The following is an 18,603-nucleotide window of genomic DNA, read 5'->3' on the forward strand; positions in this document are numbered from 1 at the left end:
TACCCTGCAGAGCAACATACAATTAATTTGGTCCATCTATCTGACAGCCCTTCAGATATCTGACGATGACTGTTACATCTCTTCTCCAAGTTAAACATACCCATCCACTTTTCCTCAAATGACATGATCTTCCTTGTCACCATCTTTATCACTTTCTTCTGTCTGCGGTCCATTTTGTCCATACCCATCTTAAACTTTGCAGCCCAGAACTGGAAGTATGACCAAAGCAGAATAGAGTCCAATGTCCATTACTCTGGACATTCTACTTCTGGTGACACAACCTAGAATTATATTCTACTCTTTCTACTCAGATGAAAAACTTTATATTAATCCCCGTTTAAGAACCATTTTGTTAATTTTGGGCCAGTTTTTCATCTTGCTGCGATCATCTTGGATCCAGATTCTGTTTCTGAAAGTATTAGTTGCTAAATTGGGTGTTGTCTGCAGAGCTTCATGAGCATCTCCTCCACTTCTTTGTCCAAGTTGATTATAAATACCTTCACTAGATCAAAATCAGCACAAGATTCCTAGTATAACTATCTTATAGGTTGAGGGCACACAAAAAAAAGCTGTGTAATGGGTTCATAGTCTGGACTCTGCATCTAATTACAAAGGCTTCAGATTTACTAGTGTCAGAATGCAGACGGAGTTGTGTTTTGTGTTTCTCAGCCAGAGAATGCCCAGGTTGCCCTGACTGGGTCTTGAATTAAGAGGAGCCCTGCTCTTAATAAATGAGGCTCTTTAGCCTGCTGCATGTAACCACTGTCTGCAGTCTTCATGATGAATTGGTCAGCTGTGAAAGCACCACAGAAATGGAATCATTTTTTTCTTTTCTTTTTTAGTATGCATGTCTGAAACCTGGTTTTGTGGTCCTTTCACATCAAACCATCTTAAGCTGTTGTGGAATCCTTTTGACTTTGTTTCCAGCTTTGGATCGTTTAACAGAAGAAAATGATCACTTGTTTGGAGGGCTGCGGGCTCTTGTGAAAGCTCACGATGCCTTTTGCATGCAGCTGAAGGTTAGAGTTGGGTAGTTGAGTAGATTCCATCATGTTGGAGTCAAACAGTGGCTCATCTTTCCTCTCCCCTACTTAACTCCCTTTGCCCCCATAACTTTTTAAAAAATCTCTGTGTGGGATTCCTACAGATTTTTTAAGCATCCAGTTCCTCGCTGTGTTGTTTTGTTCAATTTCTTTTGGATTCTGACCTACATCATTCTTTATTTGCAAAGCTATACTTGCAGGCAGCAGTAATAAATCAATTAATGACTCTGATGAATCATTTAATGGCTGACAAAATAACACTAAAGCCAACAGCTTGGATCTCTGTAGCAGTACCAGAAGACGCTGGTTGACTCAGGGCTGGGAGACGAAACAGCGACTGTTAGCTCAATTAGCACAATTAGTGTGCGATTTAAAGGCTTAGACGGCATCTGCTGGAGTGTACCGAGCCGGTGTGTTGACTGCATGTCTAAGTTTGGAAGCAGAACTCATCCATCCAGATTTTCATCATTTTCTGTGCTGGTTCATTTTTAAAATATAATTAATGAATGTCAGAAACTGCCCCATAATTTACTTTGCATTTACAGCTAAGTAGAAATTCTGAACCTTGTCTCCCATCCTGCAGAAATCTGTCAGACCTCCCACAAATGCAGATGTTAAGTTCTGCCCCAAAGTAATGATGTTTCCCAGAAGTCTTGTAACTCCACCAGGTGCACCAAATGGCTCAAGCCGTTGCAATCGCTGCTGAACATTTTTCGGGGCACAGTGTTTTTAATAATGAGATCATTTATTGGGCACAGTTAACCTACTTTACAGGAGCTTTGCCTCTCCCCCACCCCCCGTTTTTAAAATCATATTCTGTTACAAAAATATTCATATTATATCACAATAGTATGAATTTTGGGGCCTGACATTTGGCAGACCTAGTGGCATGGTAGTACTGAGCCTGTTCAGGCCTTTACTCTAGAGATCTAGCAAAGAAGTATCCTCAAGGGTCTTGCACTGTCTTCTTATGACCCAAATTGTTAGAATAATGCCTGGATATCCCTGCTACAGGCATGTTGAGCATTCAGGGTGCAAAGAGAGAAGTCATCAACACAAATTTTCTCCAGCCTGTGAAGTGCAGGATGGCTTGGTGGTGCAATTTCATTGAGAGAATTGGCAAACAACTTTCAAAGTAACAAGTTCAGTAACATCTCATGCAATCTCATAATGATCAAGCAGCTCAAAAGACTTGCTAAGCTTACTGCAACTGTTTACCTGCTGGTCCCCATCACAACCTGTGATTTGCATACAATAATACTATAGCCAGACCTGATGTCTACTCCCAGTTAAGAATTGTTTTATATAAGGAGAGAAAAATGTGTGGAAAGGATACAAGTTGGCTGCTACTTTACTACCGTTATAAAATATAACATGTATACGGTATAACTCTTCCAACCCATTATTGCGACACTCTGTTCTTGGCATCACTTCTCTTAGATGTGACCCAACTCCCTCCCTTCCAAGCTTTAAACAAGCACTCCGCTAGATTGGCAAAGAAAAAGCAATTTATACGTGTTGTACATGCGGTATAACATTGTGCCACCAGGTGCTACTGTGGAGTCCTGTTTTTCTCTACCTGTTTTCCCTGCTTAAATTTGCAATGCATTTAACTGAAACGTTTCATTGATGTGTCTAGATCCAGCTCAGAACCTCTCTACTGGCTTGACCTTTTTTTATCCCGTTGCTCTCATCCCTCCGCCTTTGTTCACTACATTCTGCATAATTTATTTAATAAAATACTTACATCGCTCTTTCACTTTTCTGACCTCAGATCACTTAGCTAGTTAACTTTTTGTTACCTGTTTCTAGGATTTTCTCTTCCTTGGCCATTTATCACCATTCTCCACCTTTGCAGCCTCTAGTATGAAGGGTGCCAGACAAAAGTCAAGAATTGCCTAATCAGGTTTCTTTTTTTTTATTCTGGCCCTATTTCTAAGAAGGCTTTTCAACCCTGTCCCTCCCATACAGCATCCTGGTTGCTGTGTGAACCTTACGAAGGGAAATTGTCCACTCATATGATGATAAGGTCACCAGTGGAATGGAGCATGACTTCCTTCCCCCTAGTTATCTTACGACATTAGTGATAAAGACATGTTTCTTTCAGAAACATGCCACAATCCCAAATCTTAGTGCAGCACTTTGTACATAGGAATCATTCTCCCAGGATCTATTGCTGGTGTGTTTTAATTTATTTATTAAATTTATATAAAGCCTTTTGTCAGAAAACCACAGGGTGGTTTGCAGCCTAAAACATAAACAAACAATATACAGTGAACGCTCAGGTTGCGAACGTGATCCATGCGGGATGCATGTTCACAACCTGCAGCAGCACATCTGCGCACACGCGGGTTGCGATTCGGTGCTTCTGCGCATGCGCAAAGTGCGATTTAGCACTTCGGCGCATGCGCAAGCCCTGAAACCCGGAAGTAACCGTACTTCTGGATTTCGGCGGTTCCGTAACCCGAAAAAATGCAACCTGAAGCACCTGTAACCCGAGGTATGACTGTATGTCAGTGGATATTACCCATCCAGTACAAAAATTAACACAGTTACATAAATGCGGTAATAATATGCGTGTGTGTGTGTGTGTGTGTGTGTGTGTGAGAGAGAGAGAGAGAGAGATTCTCATAAATCACAACCTACTTACCTCAGGTACAACTGTGAAACAGTGTACATACCTAGCAGCAAAAGCCTAAAAATAAGGGAGAAGAAAATAAGCAGCAAGGTGTCTAAAGTCCAAAAGCAGTGCACAAGAGCGCTATCCAAAATAGCTCTTAATACCCTCCCCTACAGAAAATGACAGACGCTTCCAGCTTTCACCTGGGAACTTTCAATTTCTCTCCCAGTCTCTCACAGTGGGAGATCCTTCACTTACGCCCTCTGTTGGCCACTTTCAAGTGAGTGTAGTCTTGGCCCTCGGCTACATGCAGAAGTGATAATCCCTTGTGGTGTCTTCCCTTCAAAGTGACTGGCATTGGTTGCCTGCAGCATGCCCGGCTTCTCTCTCCTTATCCTGAAAAGCACTCTCAGGGTGGGTAGGATCCAGTTTGCCTGCTTCGATGCAGCCGTCGCTGCCAATTAACACTGTCCTGTGCACCCAGTTGCTGGTGAGTTTTATGCAGGAGAGAAGCCTAATCCAGGGTAAATGGATGATTCCTTCAAGTAACACGGAACGGGAAAGTTCAGTGATCTTGTGAAGATCCATCCTTGCCATGTTAGATGTAACACTAACATGTGGTTGGTACCCAGTGATACGAGTTTCTCCCTCACTTGTTTCCTTGGCCTTCCTGACACTTTCCAACCAGAGCCCATAGATTTGGAGGTTTGCTCTTGCTACTGTAGATGAACTGCCATTTGGAGGATGGGGGTACGGGGGTGGGCAGAGGGAGGGAGGGAGAGAGAGAATACCATACTCCAGCTTTCTGAATAATGCATCAGGTCTCTTAGATGCGATTCTTGCTTTTGCATTCTGTTCAGGGCACTGGTGGGCCCTTTAATTATTAAGTCCCAACCAAGTGTCACCATGCGTATTGAATTGACATGTGTGTATCTTGGAAAAATAACTCCCACGATTTGATGGGAGGTATGCCTGTGCTAGCAGACGAGGTTTTCATTGTACCCTGCATTCCAACTGGCAGCTGTGCAGGGCATTCCAGGCCAGCCAGGAAATGTAACAGATGCCTTGCTGCGTCTGCAATATGTCCAAGCCGAGAGGTTGTGCACACCACACAAAGGGACCATGATACCTGGCGGTTCATTTTCCATGGCTCGGCTGCATATCCGGGGTGCTTTTCATGCCATTGTAGATGAAGAACATTAACTGTAGATCTATACATTTGACTACTTCTTCTTCTTCTTCTTCTTCTTCTTCTTCTTCTTCTTCTTCTTCTTCTTTTTTGCCCAGCAGTATGTTGAATGCTATATTCTTTGCCAGTTTACACTGGCAAACTTTGCATTATAAATAGCAGTGCTAAATACAGTGTGCAGGATTCTGTCCCCCCCCCCCCGATGTTTAGATGGTTTGTAGAACTCTAGAGTCTCTGAACTGCATTATTCTAAGCTGTTTTGGGGATCTATTTAACTCTGGGAGGCTCACCAGCAAGGGATTATAGTATGCTGGAAATCTCCTGAAACAATAAAATATTGGCTGGCAGCTTTATTGCGATGCCTGCTGTCTTTGGAAGAGCAGCACTTTGTGTGATAGAGAGCTTTTATTAAAAAAATGTAATTGAGTATACTGCAGTTTGGAGCTGGATCCTGGACATACTTTCATTAAGACCATTCATTCACTTTACAGAGAAGTTACACTATGTTTAGTGGCCTTAGAATAAAATTTCTGCTTGCTCTTTTAAGATGGCCTACAAAGGAATGAGAAATTATGCTTGTTTCCCTGTCTTTCCAACTTTATGATGTAAAAAGAGTGCCTGCTTTATTATTTTACTGTCCCCCAACTGGTTTACAACCTTTTCTCCCTACCCTTCCCTTTTCTTAAAACACATACAAATATGCACACTTGGGATAATAATTTTTCTTGGCCATTAATTTAGTCTAGGAGTTTTTGCATGCATCCCTGCCCCACCAGAAGATCACTTCTTCCAGGTGTTTCTGAAATCACCATTGATTTTTAAAACCCTTTCCCTTCTTGATCAGTATTCCTGTACTTTGTGCTTGTGATATTCCACTAGATTATTCACTATCCATTAGCATTCCAAAACCAGTAATACTTGAATTTATAATAAAGCTTTAAAAAACATATTTTTTTCCTCTACTCCATCTCCCATCCCCAGCTGAAAGAACCTCCTCTATACCTGGTAAGGAAGAAGGAAAAAGGTGTACAGGAAATATATAGAAAGTCGTGCAGATTTCCTTTAAATCAAGCTTACAGTTAATGGTTCAAAAGTGTCTTGTGTACAACTTGTCAGCAGATTTGAGCAGTCCTTTGGGAGGAAAAATACTTTTGGGGACAGCAGGGATGGTTGTATTGGGTTAGTATAGAAAGTGACTATAGACTCAGCTTTGTTGTTGTTGTTGTTGTTTAGTCGTTTAGTCGTGTCCGACTCTTCGTGACCCCATGGACCAGAGCACGCCAGGCACCTCTGTCCTCCACTACCTCCCGCAGTTTGGTCAGACTCATGTTTGTGGCTTCGAGAACACTATCCAACCATCTCATCCTCTGTCGCCCCCTTCTCCTTGTGCCCTCCATCTTTCCCAGCATCAGTGTCTTCTCCAGGGAGTCTTCTCTTCTCATGAGGTGGCCAAAGTACTGGAGCCTCAGCTTCACGATCTGTCCTTCCAGTGAGCACTCAGGGCTGATTTCATTAAGAATGGATGCGTTTGATCTTCTTGCAGTCCATGGGATTCTCAAGAGTCTTCTCCAGCACCATAATTCAAAAGCATCAATTCTTCGGCGATCAGCCTTCTTTATGGTCCAGCTCTCACTTCCATACATCAGCTACACAGCTGCAAATAAAATGTTTTAAGTGTGTTGTAAAGTGCAATATACAAATGTTACACTAGATGGCGAGAGTGAGCTCTGACAAATTCAATGTGTTTTTTAAAAAGCATTTTCACAACATTTTTTATGTGTGTGTAGATTCCGCCTATCTTAGTATGGTGATTAGAATTTTTCTATTTGTAATACAAGGGCACCTATTCGGATCCCATTGTGCTACACTAAAGGCATTCCTTCTTTTCCTAGTAGCTTTTGGTGTGGAACTGAAAATGGAAAGGACAAACTTTTCCGACACTTTGCAGCTACTCCATCCTGGCAGGATGAGGCAAAGGAGCTACAAGTGACCCTCTTGAAAGGTTTTTTTTGTTTTAAGATTTTAAATAATGGATTTTTAAAACAAATTTAAAAACACAAGAAAAAAATTAATAACTACACAATTGGAGAGATGAACCTGGACAAGCAAAAACGAGGATTCAATATTTCAAATAGTGCATAATTATTTGGTAAATATTAGTCAAGCTAAATTCAGGAGTGACCTCCATGCATTTGTTATACATGGATACCAGGGGTCAATACTACTGATTTAAATCATTCTTAGAAAATTTTACTTGGTGTGCCAGTTTGCCCAAGATGAAATGTTCCCATATCTTTCTGTACCAGAATTTAACAGTGAGTAGTTTTTGACTTTTGCAGTGTATAGCTATATCGACTTTGGCAACTGTCAAAAGGTGATGAGTAGTTGATTGCGTACTGCTTCTGCTTGGTGCCCTGGGAGGATATCCTATAATGTTTCTCCAGGATCCTTTGATTGTCCGGCGAAGGTGTCTGCAACATCAAACACGCTTTATCCAAAAATCTAAACAGCCAAACATGACCATCATGTATTTGTGGTTCGCCACAGCTCTGCCAACATTAGTTAGATATTAAACTGAAATGTTTGCACTACCTGGACAGGACTTTAAGTATACAAGCACATAAATGGTAAATGTATGCACTTTAATGAATGTCAAATGTTATTTTTATTGACAAAAATACTGCACCTGTTGGACCTGGAATAACTGATACCAACACACCTTGAATCTCAGAATTTTGGTCATAAGTTGTTGAAGAGAAAGAAAATGGCTATGCTTAATTATGTCTATAAAGCAGAATATGTCTCTTTCTAAGGAATAAAGACCTTCTGTCAATTACTTAGGGTGGTCAACAAATGCTGTAAGGAGAGGCTTTCTCCCAGACAAATGTGACCAGTGTGTAAGAATTACTGATCTAGTACACATGTGTAAGGACCATAGTAAAAAATGGAATCCCATACATTTTAATGCTTTTTGCATTCAGCCTTTCCATTTCTTCTACCCAGTGGAAGTCTGAACCATGTGAGATATTGGAACTTTGCATCTCCTCCTGAACTAAATTATTTTTCCCCTTGTGTGTATGTAAAAATCTCCCCCCACCCCTAATACAGAGACAGACAGATAGACAGACTACAGGTGATGACCGATTAATTTCTGTCTGAAAGTCAGTAATGGTGCATTTTGAGGGAAGGATTCTTTATCCTCTTTTAGAGCAAAAAACTGGCAAACACCCAAGTTTGCACAAAAATGGTTTAGCATATGAAGCTGAGCTGCAGCTGCCTGAGGAGGACGAGGAGTGCACAAGCCTGTGGCTCACTGTTGCTTTTCCTCATAATGCTAAACCATTGTTTAATGCTTTGTGCAAGCACAAGAGTCATAAGCTAGTTAAGGGTGCACAAATCTGTGGTGTTTTTAACTCCATAGATGGAAAGCCGAAGCGGACTGGCGGCTTAGAAAAGCTTCTTATTTCCATAGTTAGCTACTGTTGATTATGCAAAAACTACATTCTGTGCCTTCAACTACACTAGCTTTCGTTTCATGCCTTTTCCTTTATGCTTCAAATATCATCTTGCTACTTGGCAACCTTTTCACTTTCAAAAATAGAAAGTGAAAGAGTCAGTGCTACAGTTGTGCTGACCATATACACAATACGGGTGATGGGTGATGATTCATCTTTGGTATAGACTTCACTTTGTTTAGTAAAAGTGGGGGGGGGGGGGGGACAAGCAAAACCAAACTTTTGCCGTTGCATTTGCTTCAACTAGGAAGCTGCTAGGTTTGTTCTGTACAAAATTACTTGGTTCGGTTAGTATAATTCCAAATATGATTAAGAAATTATATTGGGGTCTATTAATGGGTAAGCCTTTCCCCCCAAATCCCATATAAACCTCATAAAATAGTGCCAAAGATCACATGAGGACAATCTGGGGAATTGAAGTAAAGGTCAGAATTTGTGGGAGGAGAAGGAAACTTGAGTGCCAGAGTGTGGTGAAGTGGCTAGAATGTTGGCTTTGGATGTGGGAAACTCGGATTCATATTCCCTGCTCAGCTATGAAGCTTTCTGGGTGGCCTTGGGCATACCTCAGAACCTACCTTGTAGGGTGATTTTGAAGCAAAAAGCCTGCTCTGTGCTGCTTTGGGAGGAAGGAAGAGGTACGAAGTTAACAATTAGATGGCACCCATAGCTTGACACTGGAGAGACCACCATAAAGTACTGGTCCCACATAATATGGGATATAGTTTTACTGGAAAAATGGACCTGCAAACTAAGTGCTTTGAAAGGCCAGAATAAGATAGATAAATTTATTTCTGTTTGGTATGATTTTGTGGTTTATACAAATATTAAATAACATGGGCAGTGCCCATTGCCAGCGTACAAATAGATCTGGTTGATTTAAACCTTATTTATTCTCTCCCCCCAATATTTTTATCATTGTGAATATTTATTAACAGTTTGATTTTATATATTGATCACCTGCCAATATACATATCTGGAAAACAATTTATGTTACTTTGATTTGTATTTATTCTAAATCTGGTTTGTTTATTTTTAAAATTGTGCTTCTGAATGGGAATACTTGCTGTTTGCATTGTTATACTGTACAATGAAAGCATATCTTAAATCTCCAATAAAAATTAATTAATAAAAACCCAACACATAACACTTTTTTTTTTGCTTTGCTTGAAATATTCACTACAAAATCTCATGTTTTATGAAGCAGAAATCAACATTTCCAGCTTCTGATACATTTATATGAGATTGCGAATTGTGGTGGTTAGTATATTTTTCCAGAGCAGGAAATGTCTGCAGGGGCTTTTACTCACATTTGCTTGGACATGAGCACATGAGAACATCAGCACAGGAGAGGCTAGGAACTGAGTATACAGGACAGCCCACTCTGGGACAGTGCGGATGGGACTTTCATATGTGCCCCAGTCCACAGATACACATTCACATGTTCAAGCAGACGTCTAGACACTTCTCATGATGTTGGCAACTCGCATTTATATTCATGAAGTTTTTTAATTATAACAAGAACGAGTGGGGTGGCTGATAACTCATTATTTCTTGGATGAATAACCAAGTCTTACACTGAAGAAGACCCCAGATGTTGTAACAGAGGCATCAGATTGTGCTTGTGCACACCCATAGCTGGGCCTTCGCCATCTCCTTTGACTGTGGGTATGCCTTGGGAATTTCAGTATGGTGGCTTAGCTTTGAAACCTGCTGCAGTTACTGCCATTAACAGCGCCTTAAAAGTGTTTTTTTTGCACAAGTTTGCTTGATGACGGAACCAGACTCCCAGTTGCACATTAATCTGAATGGCAGCCATTGGCATTCTATTAGTCTTAATGGCACATTCTTACAATGCGAAGTGTTTGATTTCCTTTGGGTAGTCTTGATGATGATGGTATTGGTTATTGGTTATGTGCTAATTGATGGAGCCGTGAGATGTGTGTTGACTTCCTTTTCAGCTGACCTGAAATCAGTGCTGTTTATCTATACGTATATTTTGTTTTGTTTTGTACAGAGTGCAGCTGCAGCACCAAGTCCAGTACTTGGAAACATTCCTCCAAATGATGGAATGCCAGGGGGACCCATTCCTCCAGGTTTCTTTCAGGTAAGAATTGGCTCTCCTGACTTTTGTTGCTGTTTGCTGCATGCATGAGCATGAATGGATTCTTAAGTAGTTTACAGATGCACTTTTTAAACAGAGACACTTTTTAAACAAAACTGCCAGAAGTACCCAATTAGCTGTAATATTCTGCTTGGTTTCCCTTAACCTTTGTTTTTGCAGTGTGTATGTGTTAGCTTTTTCTGGTCTGGAAAGCAAGATTCATTTTTTGTTTTTGTTTTTTTTACAATTCAGTATTTTCCAAATCTGCTTTTTAAAAAATTATTTATTTGTTGGTCATGGTCATGACAGGCTTGTGTGTAATTCAGAACATTCAGGATTTGGATTCTTCTTCTTTTCCTTCTGGTTAACCACTTGATTTTTTCCAACTGCCATCACTGAAATCTTTTAACAAAACCAGCTTAAGCTCTCGCCGCAGGCAGAAACCCATCCAGCCTGTCATGGCAATGAGAGAGAAACTCAGTATCTCAATATATGCCTATTGGAGTTGAGTTCATTTCCCCTTGAAATTTCCCTTCTTTTAGCAAAGTTTCCCTTTAGCCTTATGTGATTTCCAAGTAATAGTTTTGTGAGCAACACCTAAGGTGAAGGACATTTATGGTTGAAACAAGAGAAAGGGGTTTAACAGTGATTTTCAAGCAATCAGGATTTTTAACAGGTTTAAATTCTTCAAAATGCCTCCTCTCTGTGTTATGTTATGGCTGGGCTAATTGTGCTTCCTTCAAGGGCCATGTTGGATACATTGGAGCTGCAGGATGCAGTTAATATAAGCCACACATTGATGGTGGTGGTGGTTTTCTGTGGTTTTGTTGTTACACATAGGCACAGGATTTCCAGCACTTACATTATCTAAGTTTGCAACTGCTAATCCCCAATATTTATAAACTTCTGGCAACTCATTAAAAATATTTTTAAAGCAATAGAATTCATAAGATCTAATAAGTAGCAAGTTTAGTTTGTTGCCGTTTTATTTCTTGTAACCTGGCATATTGTGACTAGTATGTATTCATTTTAATCTCTGTAACCATGAAGGATAGCACCTTCTTAAATTCATGAACACTAGGATACCTCTTCCTAATGAGTGGCAATGGTCAATTAAAAAGGGACACGTGAATATTAAGCCATAGGTTTAATTGATTACCAGTGTCATTGGTCGTGATGTTCATTTTAGTATTTCAGAGCTACATATCAGCAAGAATATTTTCTAAAAAGTTATGAATATTAGCTGTAGTCTGGAAGTATGTTTTACCTTATTTGAGTTAGTGACTGTGTGCAAGAAAAAAAGTATTGAGCGATGAATACTTTTATCAAAGTTATATGGTCTGGATTACGATGCTAAAACTACTAATTCTGTGGATGGGGCTTCTTAGCCTGCTGTATTATTTTTTTTAAAAAATGAATAATATATTTGTAGGACATGTACGTACTTGGAAAAAGAGAATCTCTTGGTTCTGAGATACTAAAAGAGGCTTAAGCGAGTTTTTTATATTGGTGGAAATAAGTGAAAGAAGATGTGAGATGGGAACATCTGCCAGCAATTCAAGTTTCGTATGCCTTGGGTACAACATACGTAGATTTTTATTTCAGTCTGTTTGATAGAAAGAATCCTCTTTTGTCAATGTTTTTCAGAGGATTTTTGTTTGTTTGGGGGCAAGTATTCCAAACTTAACAGTTCAACAAGCTGACACTGTACTGAACCTTTAAGCAGTAAATCAGTTAGATGGTACAGTATTGGCCATTTTGATTTGGGATATATATAAATTCACTAAAGGTATTTATAATCTGCCCCTCTGTCTGAATGTGCTGGGGCAGAGATACATATTATAAATTAAAAAATCAGCAATAAGATTTAGAAAGTATAAAACTAAATTCAGAGTTCAACCAGACACACTTTTGAGCCTGCTTTCATCTGCAATGAGATGATGACACAATTTCAGCACCATGGCTTGTGAATTGTTTCTCTCCAAACAAACATACAGGAAGTGATAAGCCAAGAGCAAACCTTGGTTTAACATGACATGCACACCACACCAATGTGGTCCTTTCCAGGTGACAAAGGATATTGCTTGAACTTCTGTATTTGTAACTAAGGCAGGGCAAAAGAGCAAATGCTCAGCTGACAATGCCTGCTCTTGTGTCTGGCCTGAGGTCAAGCGGGTCTGCAGACCAGTGACGGAGAATACAGCTATAACTATCTATGTTTCCCTTTGCAGTTTCGGGGGGGGGGGATCACAAAGAAAACCCATTTTTTAAATAAAAGAAGTCAGAAGCTGCACCCTATGGGACCGCCTCTCCTGGTATGCCCCACAGAAAAACTTACGGTCTTCAAATAAAAACATCTTGAAGGTCCCAGGCCACAGAGAAGTTAGGCTGGCCTCAACTAGAGCCAGGGCTTTTTCGGCTGTGGCTCCGACCTGGTGGAACACTCTGTCACAAGAGACTAGGGCCCTGCGGGACTTGACATCTTTCCGCAGGGCCTGCAAGACAGAGCTGTTCCGCCAGGCCTTTGGCCAGGGCACAGCCTGACTCCCTCCCTCGGCAATCTTCGCGGAGCTCTGGCCCAATGGTGGCCAGTGGCTTGAATTTAATTAATTTTATAATGAATGATTTTAGAGTGTTGTTTGTGTTGTACTTTTGTACTGTTTTATTGTTGTTAGCCGCCCTGAGCCCGGCTTCGGCTGGGGAGGGCGGGATATAAATAAAATTTATTATTATTATTATTATTTGGCTTCAAAACATTTGCAAATCAAAATGCCCAAGAGACAGAAATATAACAAACAATTCAACTTTTTATCAGCTTTAGTTTAGTTTTCCAAATTCACAAAGGGAGGGTTTCAGTATATGGCGGAGCCTCCCTGGTAGCCTGAGTGTTGTTGGTAGTGGAGGCCTGCTTCTCTCCTTTCTTTTTGACCCCAGCTAGAAAAGACAGGTGAACGGGCTGGTAGTGAAGGAGAAGGGAGTGGAACAGCCACCAAGTACTGGCCGCTTTCTTGCCCCCCCCCCCCCCCATTTCCCCAGAAGAACAGGGCAGGCCAACTGCTCCGCTTCCTCGTTGCAATAGCGGTCACTTCAGGGTTTTGTCAGCCATCAGCCGTGGACTGCTTGCCAGCCCATGGGCCCTAGCAAATGCCCCACAGTGCCAGCTGCTGATACTGGGCCTTCCTTAGCAACCAGTCCGCACCTCCTCCAGAAATAAGGCAGGCTTTGCAGCAGTTAAAAGATGGGCATGTGTTGTCTTTTACATTATGGTGTAAGATGCACTGAAGGGTCCAGACTCTTACCTAGTTGCCTAACCCTGCTCTGGAGAGAGTGGCGAGGATTGGAAAATGAGAGTCTATATGTGCTTTGAGTTTTCTAGCAATGCTCAGTTACCTTATGTGTTCTTTCAGGCTCTTTGTGTACGGTTACTGCTGTACACTTGGTGGCTGTGTATTTTCCTGCTGATTTTTGAACTCGGTGTGTAGCATTTTGAAAAATCTCTCTGATGAAATGGAAAGTTGAACATAAATCAATGTCTGTTGCTGTTTTAGCTATGCATCAGCAGTTAGCGAGGGATGCACCATAACAAAGCACTATCAAGTTTGTGTTCCTACACTGCCCCCTAATGCATTGAGACCTTGGGAGCCAACCGATGACGGTGTTCCTCAGCACTTTTGCATTTTATTGAGCTTTGACTTTCTGCATTTTCCCATGCTAACTAGCTACATTTGTTTGCTAGTTTATAATCCTGTTGGTAAAGCAGAAACGAAATTAATGTGGGGGGGGAAAGGTAAGATTAAGAGCTGAATTGCATAAGCCTGATCTCCTACATGGATACAGATCACGCCCCTGCCGGAAATGACATTCAGGGAGGTACATGCAGTTACACATGATGTGTGCACAGTTGTTAGTCACCCTGGGAACCTGCCAGAAATTGGTGCTTCCTGCCACATGTATACACACTGAAATGGAACAAGTGTGTATCATACCTGAATGAAATTCACATGATTTCTTCTATGGAAATGATATTCAGCTTGGACATTAATTCTAAGTGTGTGTTCTTGCTTGTAATTTTCAAGCGGCCCGTCTTTAGAAATCAAGTTTTACATAGGTTGTTTTCTAATGGTGACTGGCTTGATCTGGTTTAAGGAACTGATGTGCAGAGAATAATTTTATTTGGGGACTGTAAACACTGTATGATTATTTCAATGTTTGTTTCTGCTACTTTAGCCTTTTGGGGTCTGATGGACTCGCATCACCATAGAATGAAATGCCAATCCTTGCTATTTAACACTTGAAAATTTGTTGCAGTATCTTAACAGGAGAGAAACAAGAAAACGCAGCTAAAATTGAAAATATTGTTGGGCTACACGCTTCCAGCCTCTCCTATGTAAACACTCTTGGAAGTGCTGTTGACAGACACATCTTCACCATCTTCATTTGGCAGGATTTCCTTTCTTACCACAGTGGCTGCAGATAATTCCCTGCTTAACAGTTCTGACTGGAAGGAGGGATGGCTGTTTCCCCAAACTTACAATGGAGCACAAAAGCCTTCCATTCTAAGCTTTGGGGTCTTTCAGACCCAGTGGGGGGGGGAGTCCTCTTTATTTACCAAGATGTCACACATTCGTACCAGTTTTTCCAATCTTTCCTTGGGAGTTGCCACAAAGGGTGTTCCGCAGCCTTGCAAATAAATTCCCAGGTGGTATCCCAGAATGTAGCAGGGTCACAAAAGGGGGGGGACAGGACTGTTGTAGCACTTTGGTTCACTTATGCATGGCTGGTTAGAATACTGAAAATGGTGGGGAGCAGGGACAGCCCTTTGGTATTATGAGGGGTATCGCCATTGCCTTCACTTGCATGTTTTTGTGAGCTACTACTATGGAGATTCTCCATGCATTTGGGAACGAACCTCAGAAGGTTGTGGCTGCCTGAATGAAGTGTCGCCATACAGATGCAGTTTTTTAATTGTCCCTGGCTTACTTGGAGTGCTGCCGACAACAAATGTCGAATTAGAGCCCAATCGGAGACATCTGCACAGCATTGGGAGTTAGGAAAACCACCCCTCTGGCCTGAAAGCAGGTTGCTCTGTGAAGGCAGTGTGGCTTGAAATATGAGCCTTTTTGATTATTGGCTTTGGAAGCATCGCTTTCTGAGGTTTCAGAACACTTCTAATGGGTGTTTTGTGAGGAGGCTATGGATGTCAACACTACATTGGAGTCATTAAACCATTTCTTAGTCTCTAAACGAAATAAGCTGTATGTTTAGCAGTACCTGAATAAAACCAGTCAGCTAACGTGAATCAGTAGACATCGTGACATTGTTTACTCATAAACAGTACATTCTGCAGTACATTAGTGGACCAGTAATGGTAGTTACCGTGTTTTTTCTCAATCTGCCACATTTTTTAAAAAAATAATGCTTATCATCAATGGCACGTGCTTCACATGCAGAAAGTCCCAGGTTGAAACCTCAGCATCTTCAGGTACGGCCAGGAATGTTGACCACCTGTAATTCAGGCGCTCTGCTGCCACTCAGTGTAGTAGGCAGTAGTGACCAAATGCATCAGTGGCCTGATAGTGTAAAACAGCTTTCTTTGTTTGAATGCTGGGCCCTTACAATAACATATCAGGATATTATATAAACTTGTATTATTTAAGTAAAATTAATACAGTTGAGATAGATAGATAGACAGACAGACAGATAGATATGTATATATACACACTCATACATACACATACACATACTCACACTCCATAACTTTAGATGTTTATTATTGCAAGATTCCTTTAAACATGTGTATTGACTTTCAAGTGGCTTCTAAAAAAATAAATAAACAATTTACGTAGATTAAAATGTTTTCCCATCTTTAATCAGCTGCAGAAGTATTTTCCCCCTTTAACCTAATTCCTATTTATAGGGAAATGTGAAATTATAAATCTTTCCAGTGTCTTCTTGACAATGCACTTGCTTCTGTTTGTTGTGGGTGAGCTGAATAGCTTCTAAAGTCAAGTCCCAGTTGTGCTTAAGAAATTCAGCAGAATGGATCTGCTTGGGATTCACACATACCACTTTCAGCAGGTGATCTGCTAGTAAAATAGTTTCATTCAAGCACCTGTTCTAACCCAGCTTCTTGCTACCTTTGAAGTACCCTTCTCAATCTATCTGTTCTTGGGTTTTTTCAAAGTGCCCTTTCTGTGCCTTTTTCTATCATGATAACACTTAGGAATACTGCGCATTTCAAATTACTGCGCATTTCATTTCCTTAGCTTAACCATCTTTACAGCAGCCTGTAAAAAAAGGTAAAGGTAAAGGACCCCTGACAGTTAAGTCCAGTCACAGATGACTCTGGGGTTTCGGCGCTCATCTTGCTTTACAGGCCAAGGGAGCTGGCATTTGTCCGCACACAGTTTTTCCGGGTCATGTGACTAGCATGACTAAGCCGCTTCTGGCGCAACAGAACACCGAAACCAAAGCAGCACACCGAAATGCTGTTTACCTTCCCGCTGCAGTGGTTACTATTTATCTACTTGCACTTTGACGCGCTTTTGAACTGCTAGGTTGGCAGGAGCTGGGACCAAACAATGGGAGCTCACCCCATCGCGGGGATTCAAACCGCCGACCTTCTGATCGGCAAGCCCAAGAGGCAAGCCCAGTGTAAACCGCAGCGCCACCCACGTCCTCAGCAGCCTGTATGGAAGGGCAATAAATACTATGAATGAAAAGGTTGGTGGTTATGCTTTGTGTTCATTCATCTTCTAGGGCAGCATGCTGTAGCAAGACCCCTGATTTCCTATCCTGTCATGTTACCGTTTTTTTGAAAATTAGCTTTATTAAATAAAAGTTTGTCTGCCACCTTGAAAGATGTTTGTGACAAGGTGCCTGAGACTTGCAAAGCTTCTCATTATCTCCTAGATCCTTAAAGTGAGCAGTTGGAGGCAAAATAACTCCCAACGCCATTACTTTGTATCACCTTCTTTCCTCCAAAATTAGGAATCTTCACTAGACAGCCTGAGGTGGAAAAACGACTTTGCTCCAAGAAGGAGAACAAAGTTATGAGGTCCCAACAAGAAATTGTTGGTTTAGATTTAGATGCAACTCATCAACTGGTTTCCCAAACTTCTAAAGTGGAATGTTGATTTTGTTAAGATCTTTTCTTCTTGGTCTAGAGCAGACTTCCCCAACCTCGTGCCCTCCAGGGATTTTGGACTACAACTCCCATCAGTTGCAGTCAGCATGGCAAATGGTTAGAGATGATAGGAGTTGTAGTGAAAAATATCTTGAGGGCACCGGGTGGAGAAGGCTGGTCTAGTTCCATGGCACAAAGTCTGGTGTCATTCCCAATATCTATTTTCCTTCTTAGTTGCCTGTCATTTTAGGACTCTAAAATGTGTTTGCATTCCTAGTGTCGTATATGTGGTTTGAGAGCAAAACATTAATCCTTGGGAAAGCAATGTAAGGGCCTGGTGCTTTTTAATATTCATCTCACCTACTGCTAATGTTGTCATGATTAACTGTGGAGTTCTTAAGTAGGGGGGAGATGATGCTATCTTCTGGTGTAGAAAATACCTCTTTAATCTTAGTTGTGTTTCCTACTAAAGTACAGAAGTCTCTTGAATGCAACCCTGTATGCTTTTATGAAGGATTCTAGAATTTCTCCAATAAAGTATTAGTAGTATAATTTTCCATTAGCATCTGAAAATTACATCAGATTAGAATTTGAATGCATTTTCTCCCTCTGGAATGTGTAGCAAACAAAAAATAATAATGGAGCATATTTCTCTTGCAAAGTTTATGTTGTCAATACCTCATTGGGCCCTTGCAACGGGGTGAGGATTGCTGCATGTTGGTGTTCTCATAATCTTCTTTGGCTGTGCTTGAAAAATTATGGAAAGCCCACCATTTCCCCCTAAAACATGATCTATTGTGGCAAAATTGCACCTGAAATATATAAATGTAGCCACATGTGTGACTGTGACCTGTGTATTCGCTTTCCCGATAATGGCAACTATTTTTAATAGCTTTGTGTTGAGCTGCATAATAGGGGGAAAACTTTAATTTAGTTAAGTGACAATAACAAATAATACACAGATCTATGGTATTTGTTAAAGGGATGCTCATGTGTTTTTCTTTATATC

The 18,603-nt window shown here is 40.9% G+C and overlaps 1 protein-coding gene across 5 annotated transcripts in view; it reads left to right on the top strand.

The window, feature by feature from the left end:
- Positions 1-18,603, top strand: part of SSBP3 (single stranded DNA binding protein 3) — a 171,297-nt gene that overhangs the window by 113,195 nt on the left and 39,499 nt on the right. For all 5 annotated transcript variants that reach the window (XM_053392365.1, XM_053392363.1, XM_053392362.1 and 2 more), the window contains exon 5: positions 10,382-10,471. In XM_053392365.1, coding sequence (XP_053248340.1) covers positions 10,382-10,471 — 90 coding nt within the window. The remainder of the gene's footprint in view (positions 1-10,381; positions 10,472-18,603) is intronic.

Source organism: Podarcis raffonei, chromosome 6 (assembly GCF_027172205.1).
Source record: "Podarcis raffonei isolate rPodRaf1 chromosome 6, rPodRaf1.pri, whole genome shotgun sequence".
Lineage (NCBI taxonomy): Eukaryota > Metazoa > Chordata > Lepidosauria > Squamata > Lacertidae > Podarcis > Podarcis raffonei.